The following is an 18,924-nucleotide window of genomic DNA, read 5'->3' on the forward strand; positions in this document are numbered from 1 at the left end:
GCCAGTCAAAGTATACAATTAATTATAGTTGTTGTTATTTATTAAATTTAGTGGACACCTTTCTCAACAACAACAAAAAGACACAAGGTGACTTACAATACCAAACTAGATAGACAAATAGGCTGACCTTGTATAAAATAAGAAGCTACCAAGTCAGACCATTTGTGCAACTAGTTCAGTATAAGACTGCTTCCTGTGTAGACCTACACGATAAAAAACAATTAAGATTTCAGATATTTTAATTCTATACTAGGCAAAGAAATAGCTAGCTACATTTCTGATCTAATCAACACAAATACTGCCTTCCTGCTATGTTGCAGTCAAAACTACAAGATCCAAACCCCATCACATCAAAGAATCTCACTTAGGAATGATGTTCTTACCTTTTACAGAAAGACCATGCCATTCTTGCAGGAGGTTTCATGGATATGATTTGCTGCGATATGAATCCAGTTATTGAACTTATCAATCCGGGCCTTTCCTACATGTGCAGGATAGCTGAAGCTACAAGCAAAATCCAATGGGTGGTAGGGAAAATAATAACAAAATGAATGATTTCTTGAAGAGAAAAGATTCAAATCACACACACACACACATGCACACACCTCCCCCAATTCCTCTCACAGCAACAGCCTTGAAAGGGCTAAGAAGTCTAGATGTCAACTTCCCATACGCCCAATTAGGCTCTGTAGCTCTAACTCCCCCCCCCCCCCCGTAAACTTCAGAGCTGACCTGACAGCTATGTCATATAACTGTTCCCCTGAACTCACAAGATTCTATCCTGGCTCCACCCATGACAACCCATCCATTTTTACCCCTGGCTCAGCCTAATTCAACTTCCTTTCTAGAGGAGACCAAAAATGGTGGCCAGAGTAAAGCCAGAAGGTAGACAATGTCAGCAAATCTAGCTATTACAAGCCTATGTATGCTTTGCCCAACAAGAAGAAAAATGCACTCTTTTTATACCTTTTCCTTATCCATCAGATAATTACTTTTGCTCTTCTGAGAACCTTAGCTGAGGGGAAACAGCAGTAGGATATGTGCTACATAGATTGACTACATACAGTAAGAAAAATATCCATGCATAAGAAAAGAAAGGGTTGATTATAGAGGTACTACAGCCAATGCAACTGAGCTGAGGGTTACTTTATTAAACTTATCACTCTCTTATTTTTTTTATTTAGCCTTTGCGGAAATATGCTGCATGAAAAAGTATGCAAGCAAAGCACAACGTCCTGTTTTGATGCTGCAATTTTCAATTAACTTTACAGGATAGGTCAATATTATCATAACGTAATATGTAAGGTAGGTTAATATTATCATATTGCAAATGTGGGGTGGGTGGTGGCTGAGGTTAATAGCTTCCCTAAGGCCATCTCATGAATTCATAGGAAGGACAAGATTTGGACCTATCCTCATGGAAACCACAGAACCCTATTTAAACTAATGGCATGTATTAAGCACTGGTTGGGGGCTTTTTAATTTAGAAAAAAATTAAGTTGGGACATGACAGAGGTTTATAAAATTATGCATGGTGAGAAGAAAATAAAAACATCCCCTTCTCTCCTTTCTCCACACTGTGCATAATCCACACCATGCATAAAACTTCTCCCTCTCTTGTAATACTGGAACCCAAGGTCATCCAAATGAAGGTGAGTGATTGGAGATAAGCCTCTCAGTGGTTATGATGGATATATGCTACCCCCAGGATCAGAGGAACCCTGCCTCTGAATACTGAAAAATAATGGTGGGAGGGTGCTATTGCATTGTATTGGTTAATTTTGGCATTGTATTGGTTAGGGATGGGTGGGAATTCAGTTGGTTCATTTTTTGATACAAACTTATCAAAATCCACAACTTTCTCCATTAACAAGATGGAAAGAACTGGAGATTTAAAATATCTGAATGCGGGAGAAAACGAAACTGGCACGTGTCCATCCAGGCCCAAGGATTTGGGTGCTTTGTTCTTAAAAGTTTGTGTTTAAATACCTGTGTATTCAACCATGTTTGCGGTGCTGCGTGAGGGTTGTCACCTCTTTTTTCCTGACAGGCTCATCTTTAGCAGATACCTGTCAGGCAGGTACAATATCGTCCTCTCCATGCTAGCAACAGCTGTACTGTTTGAATTTGGTCAGAGCAGATAGGTGAGAATTTTTTTCAGTTTGTTGTTTGATAAGAACATTTGCAAATTTCTTCATAAACAGGATGGAAAGAGATTCATTTTTTTTACAATGTATGTTGTTGTTGTTCAGTCGTTAAGTCGTGTACGACTCTTCGTGACCCCATGGACCATAGCACGCCAGGCCTTCCTGTCCTCTGCTCTCTCCCGGAGTGTGCTCAAGTTCATTTATTGATCTTACATTCCAGGTTCCTAAACAATACTGTTCTTTACAGCATCGGACTTTCTTTTCACCACCATACACATCCACAGCTGAGTGTCCTTTCGGATTTGGCCCAGCCGCTTCACTCTTTCTGGCGCTACTTGGAAATTCCCTCTGCTCTTCCCCAGTAGTATCTTGGACACCTTCCGACCTGAGGGGCTCATCTTCCGGCATCATATCTTTTAGCCTTGTGATACGTTCCGTGGGGTTTTCTGGGCAAGAATACCGGAGTGGGTTGCCATTTCCTTCTCCAGTGGACCACATTTTGTCAGAACTCTCCGCCATGGCCTGTCCGTCTTGGGTGGCCCTGCACGGCATAGCTTATGGCTTCACTGAGTTACGCAAGCCCCTTCGCCACAACAAGGCAATGACCCATGAAGGGGGAAATGTATGTTGGAGAAAGCAAATCTGACAGATTTTCCCATCCTTAATCCTGGTGCAGCTCCCATCTCCCTTCACCACCAGCCTCCTCAATGAATTAAATCTAAAATTCCTTTCAGTGTCTTCATGCCTATGTTTCTGGAAAGTTTTTTCACTGTGCACATAGCACTGTGAAGTAATGAGTGAAAACTAAATAGAAAACATAACACTTGTGCTCCCTACCTTTTTGACAATGCAAGGGGCAGTTCCTGCAATAATCTGTTGCCTGCTTTGTGTGCTGTACTAGTCACAGAAGATGATGCTGTTAAAGTGCTGCACTCAATATGCCAACAAATTTGGAACACTCAGCAGTGGCCACAAGACTGGAAAAGGTCAGTTTACATTCCATTTCCAAAGGAGGGCAATGCCAAAGAGTGTTCAAACTACCGTACAATTGCGCTCATTTCACATGCCAGCAAGGTGATGCTCAAAATCCTACAAGCTAGGCTTCAGAAGTATGCGAACCGAGAACTACCGGAAGTACAAGCTGGGTTTTGAAGAGGCAGAGGAACTAGAGATCAAATCGCCAACTTTCGCTGGATCATGGAGAAAGCAAGAGAATTTCAGAAAAACGTCTATTTCTGCTTCATTGACTACGCTAAAGCCTTTGATTGTGTGGATCACAACAAACTGTGGCAAATTCTGAAAGAGATGGGGGTACCAGACCACCTTACCTGTCTCCTGAGAAACCTGTATGAGGGTCAAGAAGCAACAGTAAGAACCAGACATGGAACAACCGATTGGTTCCAAATTGGGAAAGGAGTACGACAAGGCTGCATATTGTCGCCCTGCTTATTTAACTTATATGCAGAGTACATCATGAGAAACGCCAGGTTGGATGAATCACAGGTCGGAATTAAGATTGCCAGGAGAATTATCAACAACCTCAGATATGCAGATGATACCACCCTAATGGCAGAAAGCGAAGAGGATCTAAAGAGCCTCTTGTTGAGGGTGAAAGAGGAGAGTTTGGTTTGAAAGCTGGTTTGAAACTCAACATTAAAAAAACGAAGATCATGGCATCTGGCCCCATCACTTCCTGGCATATGGAAGTGGAAGAAATGAAAGCAGTGACAGATTTTATTTTCTTGGGCTCCAAGATCACTGCAGACGGTGACTGTAGCCATGAAATTAAGAGACGCTTGCTCCTTGGGAGGAAAGCTATGGCAAACCTAGACAGCATAGTGGGAAGCAGAGACATCACCTTGCCGACAAAGGTCCGTCTAATCAAAGCTATGGTTTTCCCAGTAGTAACGTATGGCTGTGAGAGCTGGACTATAAGGAAGGCTGAGCGCCGAACAATTGATGCTTTCGAACTGTGGTGCTGGAGAAGACTCTTACGAGTCCCCTGGACTGCAAGGAGGTCAAACCAGTCCATACTAAAGGAAATCAACCCTGAGTGGTCATTGGAAGGACAGATACTGAAGCTGAAGCTCAAATATTTTGGCCACCTAATGCGAAGAGAAAACTCTCTGGAAAAGACCCTGATGCTGGGAAAGACTGAGGGCAAAAGGAGAAGGGGACAGCAGAGGATGAGATGGCTAGATAGCATCACTGATGCAATGAATATGGACTTGAGCACGCTCCGGGAGAGAACGCAGGACAGGAAGGCCTGGTGTGCTATGGTACATGGGGTCACGAAGAGTCGGACACGACTGAACAACAACAACAACTAGTCACAGAATTAGGATTGTTGGAGAAGCCTTCAGAAGCTGTCCTGTTATATGTGTTGAGAACTCTGATCCCTGGTGCTTGTCAGGAAGCCTGTTCACCAGCATGGAACAATTCTTTATTACTGAACTCACTAACAAACTCAAATGTCACTGTCTTGGCCAGGTAACCGATTCCAAAAATATCTGAGAAGAAAGAATCAAACACATGCACAAACAGTGGCATAAAAAGGCATTTTTAAGAACAGAAAAAGATCTTGAGGGTGAGGTTTACGAGCTTTAGTAGCCATGTTCAACCCACAGATGAAGTACTATATATTGGGAGCAATGAGTGAAATCCAGTGTCGAGCAAGCAGACTTTGAGCATCTCTACACCAGCCTAAAATCCGGCATTTAAAACGGGGCTGTCTGCTTCCATTTTAAATGCAGGATCACGACAGACTCCCTTTACATGTGCGTCCGCCCCTCCACCTTTTCCCCCTTATCTGAGTCTTCCATGTTTCATTATAGAGCTGCTAGATGTGGTCTAGCTTCTCTTATTGTAGGTTTTCCTATTTTCTCGAGGGTACTCAAGCAGAACTCAAACACTGTAATTTGATAGCTCATTATGTCCAATCTTTAAAAAATGGAATAAAGGTCATTTAGTGTAGGAGACACCCTGGAGGTTGATGACATCATCTAAAGGAGCCACAAACTTCCGTAAGTAACCAATCTCAATAGCAGGATAAAAGCTCCATGTGAAGAAGCCCTTTAACTTGCACAACAGAATTTTACCCTCCTTCCCCCTGCAGTCCTTTATGTCCCCCCAAAATGCTCTGGGGGGTTCCCCAACCCTCTGAAGCAGATTTTGAGGGTGTAAAGGGGTCTGTAGCGGGTAGGGGGATTCAACCCCTTTTCCGTTTCACTGATGGAAGCCATCTTGCTAGATGAAACTATATCAGGAACTTGAAAGCTTGCACATTTTTTGTGATCATTTGGTTGACCTAATAAAGGTATTATACTAATGGATTTTGGAATTTATTTTTACACTTTCCTTTTATCTCAAGTTTAGTCTAAATCCTACACCATTGTTAATGTGAATGGTAAACCGTTCTTCCCCTTTCCTTGGTTGCCCCGCCCACGACAAAGCATATGGCTGACTTTCTAGCAGGAAGCAGAACCAATTCTGAGATAAACAATTATGTTTATTAATGTCAATAAACATGTTTCCTTTGAGGGGGGGGAGCAGTGTTATACATGTGTCCCCAGCTGGGCCTTGCTTAGTGAATTCAGGTTTCACACAGGTGTTGGTAACTTATCTGCTTTATTAGCTGGAATTTATACAGTTCTCTGGCAGGGCTCTTAATGCAAATCTGCAGCAGAGTTTCTCCAGGGGATGGGAGGCTTTAGGCTTGTTGTTTTTAACTAAAACCCCAAACAGAGCCATTTGCAAAAGCCACACACTTACTATTAAAGAACACAATGAGTATATTCTGAGCCCAGGGGCATTTCTACATGAGGCTTTTATCCTGCACCTTTAGCAGGGCTTCTGCTTCCAGATTCTTTGTGGGATTAAGCTCTGCTCCTTTACACGTACTTTTTTTCCAGAGGGTTTCTTTCTCTGCATTTCTATGTTTCATTATATAACCACTAAAAGGTGCTGTGGTATAGCAGAACTGCGCAATTACACAGTGCTTTATAACACATTTTCTAAGTAATAGCAGACTTTCCTCGTTAGGAAAAAAAAACCCATGATAATGGTTACAAAGAGTGGGAGAGGCCCTGAGGGATTATGATGTCGTATAAAGGGCCTGCAAACTACCATGAGTGAGAGCAATCATGAGCACACAGTAACAGCCTTACGTAGAAAAGTTCTAGAAATTTGTTCTTGGTACCAGAACTGAGCTAAGCTTCAAGTCCTTTCACACAAAAGTCAATTACTGGTTACTCCACGTTTTCTTAATTTCAGCAGCCTAATTTACATGGGGAAACTTGTTTTGTTGCTGCTACTGTTAAAAAACTGAGAGTCAGAACCCCTTGCTGATGTCCTTCAAATCACGCAGTGATCTACCAGTAGATTCTGATCTACCTTCTGCCCACCCCATCTTAGACCAAGGGAGGAGAGAAGACAGGAGACTGGGTTGCATGTAAGGGAACAGTGCACAGTTAATTCACTGAGCTTGGATACAGAACAATGTGCTCATCTTACTTAAACCTGTGTGAACATTCCAGAAGCGCTCCAGAAATACATAATGCTGTTCACCTGCATTCATGTGAACCAGCTACACAACAGGCCTTTCAGAAGTAAAACAGCCAATACATATCTGTTCCTTTGAGGAATACAAAAGCCAGTCACATTGTCAGCAGAACCACCTGGGTCTTCAAATAGCATTTTCTGGGACTCTAGGGGAGAACTAGAATTGATTATAGGAGATGGATTCAAATCCAAGCTTTTAATTTCAATAGGATTTCAGATGGGGGGATCTTAGGAACCCCATGGTGGAACCCCATATCATGGCATTTTGACAGTTCTGGTCCTGGAATTTAATATTCTTCCTCATACTACTGGTAAAACTGGGTTTCTCAGGAAATAATCCAACATGGTTTCTCTCTCCCCGCCGCCCGCACATATATATAAGGAAATGTTTCTACAGATAATGGTCCATTTGGCTCAAAATGATGTATATTAGTGGGGTGGAGCTCATTCACAGAGCTGCTACATCAGAAATCAAGTAGTTTAGCAATGGCCCTTTGTAGGAAATAAATGTGCCTTTGTAGGAAACATGTCTTCTCCAACCACTACCGCACTGAGAACCTGCAACAAACCATTTCCAAAATGCATGTCTGTTTTGTGAGAAACAGAATAGAGGCCAAGAAGCTTCACCATCCGTCTTGGGTAAACAAGTGTGTGATGTAAAGAACTTTGCCCAGTTTACAGATCAGGTAACACTTACTATTTCTGTGTAAGAACAGAATGGCATCCTGATATCCTTGTGAATAAAATTCATTCAAAACCTGCGGACAGACCACATAACAAGAGACCAGCACATTTGTGTGTCACAAAGGCCGAGTAGCTCAACTCAAATGGAAGGATCTCATCAAGGATTGTATGTATGCCCAGTTAGGACTAAGGATGCAATCTGATGCATGTTTAGACAGAAAAAAGGCAGACTTTTTTTCTATCTAAGCATGCATAGGATTGCACCCTAAAGGGCTGAAAAGAACAGAATGTAGTATTAAGAGCAGAATTCTGCTTTCCAAAAATTTCAGCTTTCATTTTCTTTATCAAAAGCAAGTTTCTAGCCCCTACAGCTGTCAAGGCATGCTTAGCAGTGGATAGGCAATGCCTGTAGAAATCTCAGAAGCTAGAGGGGTGACAGAATAAGACTTCCAGAGATTGAAAAAGGGGGTTAAGTAACACTGCATAGCTCCTTGCTCTTTCTACAATTAGCAAATCCAGAATAAATTTTGCAAAATAAATCTATAATTTATATATAAATGACTGGAGAATAAATCATACAAAATAAGAGAAATAATGAATAACTTATAAAGGCTGCAGAATTCAGATGGGCTGGCTGCAGATATTTTTGTTTTTGTTTTAGTGCAGAGGACACACAGCTCTGGTTATTACCACCTTCTCCCAATTACCCCTTCATAGATAAACAAAACAAGATTCCGCACCTTTGACTAGAGGCCTCTCTCTCTCTCTCTCTCTCTCTCTCTCACACACACACACCCGAATGAAAAGGTTCCAGTATGGTCATCCTCACTTAAAGCTGCTGCCATCCTGAAGCAAGATCTTAATGACTGAACAACAACAAGAAGCTGCTATGGACAGCCATTTGCTTTTTTGTAATTTGTTTTTAATGTTTTGGGGCACAGCAGGGGCTGTACTAGGGGACTGAGGGAGCTACATACACATGTTGTACACCCCTGCTATGGGTCCGTGTCATGTATTGGGACGATTCAAACAGTTACTTTCTTGATGTAAGAAGATTCAGGGGAAGAAGAGGCTGATAAAACTGTTGCAAACCAATCAACTATTAATGGGAGTTCACAGTCACAAGTATATCACTTAATGTTATTCCTTCCCCTGAACAGCTTCCAAAAAGTCCCTGGCGGACCAATATACTATGAAATACTACTATTCCTGGATCTATCACAGCTGGTTGTTGGATCTGAACAAGGATGATCACTTGGCAAAGACACAAAGATGTAAGCATCTCACTACATTTGTTTGCTGTGTATGGAACAACTTACAGAGATATGCCCAAATATGTGGTGTTAGCAATTAGATCAGAGTCTGGCAATGTTAACATAAACTTTTCAGATTGTATAAAATAAACACTTTACTCCACTAAATGCTTCCTGGCATCCACCCTCTCTTTTGGTGCTCTCTCCCATCCTCATTTTTAAACCCTTTATTAATCCCACTCCCTTAATTTTACACTATAAAAAAAGGAAAAGGGGAGAAGAGGATGGGTGGTGACCCAGACCCTACTGGTCTCATCTTTTTCGACAAAGAGCTTTTCTACATGAAGCTTTTAACCCACATCTTTACCAAGGCTTCTAGTTCTGGATTCTTTGCAGAATTAAGATCGGCTCTTGCATGTTTTTTTTTTCTGGGGTTTTTCTCTCTCTGCCTTTCTATATGTTCCATTATACAACCACTAGGTGCTGCAGTGGTATAGAAGAATTGCACAATTACACAAGACTTCTATGGTGTTATAGAAGCCATTGAGAAAAATACCACACTTTCCTCATTAGGAAAAAAAACACAATAATGGTCGCAAAGTGCAGGAGAGTCCCTGGAGGAGGATGACGTCATGTAAAGGACCTGCAAACTACCGTGAGTGAGCAATCATGAGCGCACAATAAAAGCCTCATGTAGAAAGGCTCAAACTGATGGGCAGGATAACCAGGTGACTAAGACAACTTCCAGGCAGCTGGTTGGGAACAGGACATAGGCAATCCTGTACAAGTTCTCTATGGACATCTGAATGCTGCCATGTACAATATGCAAGCTATAGAAGATGGCTGGGCAGTCCTGAGGAAGAAAGAAGACGTAGGTGTATACAACAGATTCTCCGATTTCTTCAATAGTGTTTTATTGATTACAGAGTATACATTTGTCACTGAATTTGAGAGAGAGAGAGAGACAGAGAAACAATCCTTTGTTCTATATTTTACTATTTCTTATTCTAATTTCTTTCCCTGAAGTTTATTCCTTAATTTATATACGCTTGTTACTCTAAAATGTATCCCATACAAGAGGGACTGTGTTGTTTTAGTTCAAACTCTATTTTAGATTGGGGGCGGGGGAGGTTTCCACAAAAGAGCTTTGAAAAAAGAAAAGGGGGGGGGAAGAGGATGGGTGGGGATTTTTATCACTTGAATTAGCTCCTCCTTGGAATTGTACTCTGAAACCACAGTTTGGCCATCCACCAAATGGGCGAGAGAGCAACATAAAGCCTTCCTGTGGTCATCTGGTGGGAGTTCTCTGGCAGAATTTGGTATAGTCTCCTCTGTAGGATTCGAAACACACTGCAACCAGGGGCAAGGGGACCAAGAGTCTTGCAGCTCCATATAAGCACCTTTTGAACTCATCTGGCAGAAGAAAAAAAGTATAGCAAACAGTTATTAGGACATGTTTGTCAGGACTGTTAGAATTGCCTAATATTAAATTATATGTTCAGATGCTTATAACAATAGCCAATTTATTTAGAGGAGGAGGAGGAGGAGGAGGCGGAGGAGGAAGTGATGCTGTGAAACAAGATTACCCTGCTGTTGTATGAGAGAGAAGTAAATGATCAACCATGGGAGAAAATCCTCACTGGAAAAGCAATATTGCAATATGTGGTAGAATGCTTCTTTATTTGCCATTCTCAAAGAATAATATAGGGCAGCCTTCCCCAGCCTGGTGCCCGCCAACTGTTTTGAACTTCAGCTCCTATCAGCCCCAGTCAGCATAGCTACTAGTCAGGAACCTTGCGAGTTGTAGCCCAAAACTTCTAGAGGGCACCAGGTTGGGGAAGGCTGGTATAGGTTATAAATAAAGAATGCAACCAACCCACCATTCTGTCTTGTTCTGAAAGGAATTGGGGATCTTGTTGAGTAAAACACAAGAACTTGAAGAGTCCAGGCAACCCACAGTGCTACTGATATGATTTGTCCCCAGCACACCACTGTATAACTCTTTGTTGGTTTGGATTACCCAGCCTTCATCTAATGCATGTAATGGGAAGCTCTTCTTATGAACAGAGTCTAATTGGACCCAACTTTGATGACTGTTATAGAATACAGTCCTCCATGAGGACAATTGCTATTGCAGCCATTCATGAGAGACTGAACAAAAATGGATGGATTTGGTTTATGGGGACTGATATTTTGTTTCAACCTCCGCATCATCAGATATTTTCTGGAACTCTATATCCCCATTTCCCATGTTGGATCCAGCCTTCTACATGACAAAATGACATGACTGCCTCACTTAGGCATAGAAATTATCATACCATACAACACAAGCCAAGAAGACACCAAGAAGAGCCTCTCCCGTGCTTTGCAACCATTATAGTGTGTGGTGTTTTTTTTTTTTAAAAAAAGAAAGTCTGGTATTTCTCTGGGTGGTGGCATGAGTCCTAGTTAGGGATGGCCATCGTGGGGAAATCCTATTTGTTTTTGGCTCGATGGATCCCTGCAGCATTTGCAAGCCAAGTGGCAGGTTAGTTCACGAAACTCAGGAACTTTCCCACTTTTTTTAAATTCGCAAGTCATGATTTGAACAAAATTGTGGGTATGAATATTTATGGAAATCACAATTTGCACAAAATCACAGCTGTAAATAGCATAATTTGTGCAAAATTGTAGGCATAAATGACCATTGCACTATTTATGGCATGATTTTGTGCAATCGCAATTTCCGTAAATATTCATATCTATGACTTTGCGCAAATTGCGATTTGCACACATTAAAAATGGGAAACCATGAGCTTGCCCCACTTGTGCTCAGGGCAGGGGTAATCTTCTTGGCCAGATATTTGCAGGGGAGAATCAACAGGTGCTGGAGGCATTAAGAAACCCCCTCCTACATCCTATTATCTTGGCAAATGCAGTGCTGGGACCAAGCATTTGCAAATCCAACTTCTAGCTCTGTTTAAACTGCACTGCCAAATTTAACACCATGTCAAGGAAGGTGAGTCATAACTAGAAACTGTTAACTGTAGCCTATATATAAAATTCCACATTATTTAAAGCATATTATAGCAATTAATTTGCAATAGCAACATGTGTAATGGAATGCGTCAATTTCTCTACAGGTAGCTGGAAAGGGCAATTATTCATCCACATGGTGCAGGACTTAATTTGTGTTCCATAAATGGGTAGAAAGGGTCCCAAATTCAGTGCTATTCCTAATCAATTATCCTTTTATAGATTGTAAATAATTAGCAAAACCATCACCATATCTCCACACAATGGAATACTCCCATTTGTTAAATATCTGCCTGACTTGCAACTATTAAAGACACAGGGCCTCTGTTGGGGGAGATGTTTTGCACATGTGCTTAACACTGTTGCTATCAATAAGCTTTCATGTGTACACTTCAAAACTTATGCATTCTTCTGCTGGAATGGGGCTGGGATAACCAAGTATGACATGCTGAAGGGTCATGCAGTGACCCTTGAGGTTGCTCTAGAAAGAAGGGGCAGTCAAATTAGGTGGATCAAAAATACTTGAATGTCTGAAGATCTCTGGAAATTAGAGCAGTTATGAACGTTAGATATTAAGGGGAATAGATATTAAGGAGAGGTACATAACAAGACCAAGTAAGGTCATTATTTCCCTATGCTTGAGTTATTGGAATATGGCTAGAAAGGCACATTCCAACTGCTTTATCTTTACAACTATAAACTAAGGAGATCTTGAACATCCTGTGGTCTGGAGCCCAAATTAACAAGATGCTCCCGAACTCCTGAATCAAAGCAGAAGATGCTTGGAATGTAAGTCCATCCAGGCTGAAATGAAGACTCAAAGCATATTTATTCAGGGATAAATCCCATGAGTTCAATGGGGTTTGTTAGAAAGTACATATGCTCAGGAATGCAGCCAAAGAAACATTAAACTAAAACTGCCAATGTGGAAGGAGTCAGTCACTGCAAGAGTTCAATTAGCCCATTGCTTTCATGCAATGAGGGGTCAATAGAACATGGATCCCCTTTAAAATAGCTGTATCTCTTAGGACAATAGGAATGGCTATTTTCCCCTTTCTTTGCTCTCATTATACAGTGTTGTGCTATTTTATAAGGATGTTTATCACTCTTTAGGGAAAGGCTTGCTCATTCTGCTCCCGCTCAAACCGTAACTGATTTTGCTGTTCATTTAAATGGGATCAGGAGGGTAGGCTCCTTGGTAGGCTACACAACATCTACTGATATGAAAGATCGGACATTTACAAACAGCTCCAACAGTAAAGACTGGTAGTGCAATTTCCACTCGTTCTGTTCCCACAGACCTCTAGGACAGGGGTAGGCAGAAAGCAGAGCGGGATCTACCAGTAGATTTCTGAGTGATTTTCATTAGAATCAGGTTTCTGATTCCCAACCATTTAACAGCAGCAACAACAGAATGACTTTTACCACCCAAATTAGGCTGTTGAAATGAAGACAGCTTGGGGTAACAAAGAGACAAGACGCTAGACAAGACTTTTATTGTACAATCACTCTGCCTCAGAACTGTACAGGGGGGTCTTTTTACTTACCACAAAAAAAAACACTTTAAGGATAGAAAGACAGAATGGCCCAGTTTTCACGTCATGGCTACCCGGGGATTAAACAAACCCTGGCTAGCCATGAACGAGCAGAAGCAAACATGCAAGCAAGCACGCTGGTTCCCAGCCAGCCGGCCACTACCATTGTGATAAACAAGCCAGGGACATTCTGTCCTGGGTCGTTTATCATGATGTCTGAATCCAGAACTCTGGCTTGTTTCTCCCTCAATAACTGAGAGTTCTGGGTTTGAACGTCATGATAAACAGGGATGTCCCTGCGTTGTTTATCGCAGCAGGAGCAGGCAGCTGGGAACCAGCATGCTTGCTTGCTCCCTCGTTGTTTTCAACGAAGGTGGGTTATTTATGACATGCAAACTGGGTCAATAGCTGCACGCTGCCTTTGGATTGGTAGTACCAGGAGCTGTACATCTGGAAGCACCCCAGCTTTGTGCAAAAGGGCTGTCAGCTGAGTTCAGTTCTGGTACTACAAACAAACTCCTAGGCTCAGACTACGCTCAGAGATACCCTGTTCTTTAAGTCTGTCTGTCTTTTGCAACTGGCTCTGGTAGGTGGATCTTGGGATTCTAGCAAAAAACAAAGTAGATCCAACAAGCGTGGAGTCTGCCCACCCCTGCTCCAGGGTTCTTCAGTCCATATGAATAGGATGAGCAGCTTCACCCACCTCAGGGCTCTTGTGCTTTCACAGCTGTGTAACACACAGAAATTCAGCAGAGGAAGCTTTTCTTGGCATTGTATCTGCATCCCAGGAAAAGCTTCCCAGTCTGAACATTTGTCCTCCTCGTAGCTCGTCAGAAGAACTGACAAGGCAGGAGTGGGGGAATTGACAGCCTTCCATGCTAAAACACCTGCACATCCATGCATCTGTGTATTTGTGGCTGGCTTTTCACAATGAGCACAGGAGTCTAAGGAAAAAAGAACTAGGGCCATTCCTGGTGGGGTGCCATAGTGCACAAACAGAAACATGGAAAGCTTCTGTCTGGACATGGTCTTAGTTAGCAAGGCTTGTTTGGATTCCTTGAGAACAAATAGAAGTACCTGTATTTTTCTGAACTTGTCCAGAGAGCTTTCGCTATTGGGTGGTATAGAACTGAAATAAATGAAATAAAATAAATGTAACTCTATTAGAAAACTCACTCATTAAATAAGCACAAGAGTAGCCTGGTTCGCACATAATGCTAAGCTATTGTTGGTTTGTTGAAATCTAGCTTGTTGTTGGGTCTGAGCCCATCCCTGCAAACAAACCATGGTTTGATAAATAGCTGCAAACCACAAATAGAAGCCATGGTTTGCTGTTGGCATACAAGGTCTGGCTTGTTTCAACCATGGCTTATCATGATGTCTGAACCCAGAACCATGGCTTATCCCTGGCTTGTTTGCACTGCTGTCTGCCCTGAAACAGAGGTGCCCAGCAAGAACAGCCTGATAACAAAACTGCTCTGAAGGCTGGCAAAATGGGTGGCAGAGGAACAATTCAGAAATAGGAAAAACATGGTTTGTTTGCTCATCTGAAAGACAATTCTCGGTTTCAGCAACAAACCATAGTTAACATAAACTGTAGCTTAGCATTATGTGTGAATGCAGCCAGTAACTGTGACAATCAAATGCTCGGGCACAAGAATATTAATATGCAGCAGTGGAACAGGGAGCCTTTTTTGCTGAAGAGTGGGGTAAAAATTCTTTAAATAAAACAAATGGATAGCTGATAAAAGTCTGGATCACTGTGTGGCTGGGTAAGTGTAGCCGGTGTATCAAAGCAGCATCATTGCCATTGGTGCAACTACACTGAAACACATCCATGACTGCAATTATATCTGAGCACTCACAATTGCATTCCAGCTACTATTCTCTTCCAAAGATATCAGGTATATAAATGTTCCAGAGTAAGAGGCCAACACTGCAATGGTATCAAGTAAAGATCAGACTGAGTCCAATGTGTGCCCAACAATTTATTAGACAGATACTTGGATGCATATTGATCACAAGACCTTCTTCAGAACTAGCTATTTATTTATTTATTTATTATTAAATTTATTAATCGCCCATCTGGCTGGTCACCCAGCCATTCTGGGCGATGTACAACATACAATAAAAACAGTTTAAAACAATAAAATTCTACAATAAAAACATTTTCTAAAATACCCTAACCCACCCCAAATGCCTGCCTGAACAACCATGTTTTTAATGCACGACGGAAGCTCATTAAAGAGGGGGCATGACGGAGTTCCCTAGGGAGGGAGTTCCACAGAGTGGGGGACACCACAGAAAAGGCCCTCTCCCTCGTCCCCACCAGTCTAGCTGTCCTGGCTGATGGGACAGAGAGAAGGCCATCCGAGGCTGATCTTGTTAAGCGGCCTGTCTGGTGCTGCTGGAGGCGCTCCTTAAGATGGGCTGGGCCGGAACCATATAGGGTTTTAAAGGTCAAAACCAACACCTTGAATTTGGCCCGGAAAACAACTGGTAACCAGTGCAACTCCTTCAGCACTGGAGTGATGTGATCTCGCCGGCGGCTGCCTTTAATCAGGTGAGCCGCCACGTTCTGTACCAGCTGCAGTTTCCGAACCATCTTCAAGGGTAACTCCACGTAGAGCGCATTACAGTAGTCTAAACGAGAGGAGACCAGGGCATGTACTACCGATGGGAGCAGATGGTCGGGAAGGAAGGGGCGCAGCCGCCGTATCAGATGGAGTTGATACAGTGCTGTCCAGCTCACAGCTGACACCTGAGCCTCTATGGACAGCTGGGAGTCCAAAATGACCCCCAGGCTGCGGACCTGGTCTTTCAAGGGTAGCCGTACCCCATTCAACACCAGGTCAACATCCCCCAGCCTCCTCTTGTCTCCCACCAAAAGTACCTCGGTCTTGTCAGGGTTCAGCTTCAGCTTATTCCTCCCCATCCAGCCACTCACCGTCTCCAGACATTTGGACAGGGATTCTACGGCCAACCTTGGTGAAGATTTAAACGAGGTAGAGCTGCGTGCCATCCGCATATTGATGACACTGCACCCCAAACCTCCTGATGATAGCCCCCAGCGGCTTCACATAGATGTTAAATAGCATCGGGGAGAGGATGGAACCCTGTGGCACCCCACAAGTAAGTGGCCACGGGTCCGAAACCTCCTCTCCCAGTGCTACTCTCTGGTACCTGCCGGAGAGGAAGGACCGGAACCACCGCAGTACGGTGTCCCCAATGCCCAACCCCTCCAGGCGCTCCAGGAGGATACTGTGGTCAACGGTATCAAAAGCCGCTGAGAGGTCGAGGAGAACAAGGAAGGAGCATTCACCCCTATCCAGAGCCCTCCTCATATCATCTACCAAGGCGACGAAGGCCATTTCTGTCCCATGCCCAGGCCTGAAGCCCGACTGAAATGGGTCTAGATAATCAGTTTCTTCCAAGTGTGCCTTCAACTGCACCGCCACCACCTGCTCAATCACCTTGCCCAAAAATGGCAGATTTGAGACTGGGTGAAAGTTGTTCAGAACTTGGGGATCCAAGGAGGGCTTCTTTAAGAGCGGTCTTATCACTGCCTCCTTGAGGGCTGATGGCATCACTCCCTCCTCAAGGGAGGCGTTCACCACCGCCTTGATCCCCTCACCCAGTCTCTCTCTGCAGCCCATAATGAGCCAAGATGGGCAAGGATCAAGTAAGCAGGTGGTCGGCCGTACAGATGAAAGCACCTTGTCCACTTCATCAGGAGGAAGAAGCTGGAACCGATCCCACAAAACTGGTTTGCCACAGGCCGCCTCTTGCTCACTAACTGTATCCACAGCATGCAGAGTAACACACCTAATCTGATCAATTTTATCTGCAAAGTGCCTTGCCAAGGCCTCACAGGAGGCCTTAGAATGCTCCAGTGGTTCCGGAGCCACAGGACCGACCAGGCTCCGGACCACTTGGAACAGCCTCCTGGGACAGCACTCTGCAGACGCGATGGAGGCAGCATAATATTCCTTTTTTGCTGTCTTCACCGCCACGTGATAGGCTGAAAATACAGCTCTAGCCCGTGTCTGATCGTCTTTGGAGCGAGACTTCCGCCACCGGAGCTCTAGCCGTCTCACCTCCTGTTTCAGAGCTCGTAACCGCGGATTGAACCATGGTGCAGTCTGAGCCCTGTTCAGGGGGAGAGGGTGTTTCGGAGCCACCTGATCTAATGCCCCAGTGATTGTGGCATTCCAGCCACCCACCAGGGTCTCGACCGAGTGGCCGTTGGCGTGCCCCAGAGAATCCCCAAGTGCGTTCGGGAATCCATTTGGATCCATAAGACACCTGGGGCGGACCATTTCAATTGGTCCTCCACCCCTGCGGAGGGGTTGTGGAACCGAGAAGTCCAACATCACCAGATAGTGATCTGACCATGACAAGGGGGTGGTGGATATACCCCCGACTTCCAGATCACTCCCCGCTTCTCCAGAAACAAACACAAGGTCTAGTGCATGACTGGCTACATGGGTGGGCCCAGTTAGAATATGGTGCAGCTCCCAGGAAGCCATGGTCTCCATGAAGTCCCGAGGTGCTCCTGTGAGGATGGCCTCCGAATGTACGTTGAAGTCCCCCAACACCAATAAGTTAGGGGACTGTACATGCACATCAGAGACCACCTCAAGCACCTCGGCCAGGGAGTCAGTCGTGCAGCGGGGTGGACGGTACACGAGCAGAATCCCCAGACTGCCCTTCGGGCCCAACCTCCAGTACATGCACTATCCTTTGAGTCAGTGCTCAGAACACTGCAGAGTTTTTTAAAAATTGATATTTCTACTAGGTTCCCCCCCCCCCCCCGGGGCCAGGAAGATTTTGTGATCTAAATACATATGGAAATCTGTTTGTTAATATATCACTGGACACACATCAGAATCAGATCTTGGAGACATCTGCATGGCGACGAACTGGCATTTTGATGACAATGGGAATCTGAGCTATTATTACCATCTCCATATAACAGTGAGATCTCAGCATTACCTCTTTATGCTCCATTGTCAGGAATGAAAGTCTGAAGACTGGATCTGGGAAACAGTCCTTTCTGCCACAGTCATCCCCATCCCATTCATGAAAACCCAGTTTTCTAAATTTCTAAGCAACATCTAAAATAATCCAAACTGCTTACCAAGACTAAGTCCGCACACCACAGCTGCTGCTATGACTGATCCAGATGATGCCCCATAGACCTTGGGCGCAGATCTCAAGATTTCAGATGCTTGTTCCAGGAAGCCCTGAATTACACCTATTGTTTACTTACAATTTATGAAAACCACCTGAAAAAGAGAAAATGGGGTACGTGACATCCTTAAATCCTCTTCAGCCATTCTCAGTAAAACAAATGCAGAGTTTTCTATCTCTTCATAGATAAGGTTTCTATTTTCTTTAAATGGCAGCTACAGGTCTCACTACCACTTGCTCACTATTTCCGGTTTTTAAATTGTTTTTCTTCTTCTTCTTCTTGCTCCTTTCGTTTGGATTCAGAGCTGCGTTTTAACTTCTCAAGCTAAAAAAATAAATAATCAAAGAAACTCTGGATAAAGCCATGACTACCTTCTTTTTTTGCCTCAGAGTGAGGGTCTGCTTGTAGGATCATAAATCCTCTGATCATTTCTACATACTACTTGAAAAATGAGTCTTGTATCATGTAGACAAAGCTTGTCTTGCCTTTGGATTTCCTTTTCCATTTTTTCCCTTTGCTTTTCCCTCTCAGGTCTT

At 43.5% G+C, this 18,924-nt stretch overlaps 1 protein-coding gene across 1 annotated transcript in view; it reads right to left on the reverse strand.

Moving 5' to 3' along the window:
* The window catches only part of PNPLA1 (patatin like domain 1, omega-hydroxyceramide transacylase), a gene marked incomplete at its 5' end in the record, with an annotated part of 30,332 nt that extends 11,877 nt beyond the window's left edge, over window positions 1-18,455 (reverse strand). The window contains 9 exon segments of the mRNA XM_084851654.1: window positions 384-504; window positions 2,003-2,069; window positions 4,446-4,657; window positions 7,405-7,465; window positions 9,387-9,551; window positions 9,761-9,910; window positions 9,913-10,022; window positions 10,025-10,057; window positions 18,335-18,455. Of these exon segments, the coding sequence (XP_084707780.1) occupies window positions 384-504; window positions 2,003-2,069; window positions 4,446-4,657; window positions 7,405-7,465; window positions 9,387-9,551; window positions 9,761-9,910; window positions 9,913-10,022; window positions 10,025-10,057; window positions 18,335-18,455 (1,040 nt within the window).
* Window positions 18,456-18,924: the final 469 nt, after the last annotated feature.

This window comes from Heloderma suspectum, chromosome 4 (assembly GCF_057233095.1).
Source record: "Heloderma suspectum isolate Gila_16-S chromosome 4, 16-S_ref, whole genome shotgun sequence".
Taxonomy (NCBI): Eukaryota; Metazoa; Chordata; class Lepidosauria; order Squamata; family Helodermatidae; genus Heloderma; species Heloderma suspectum.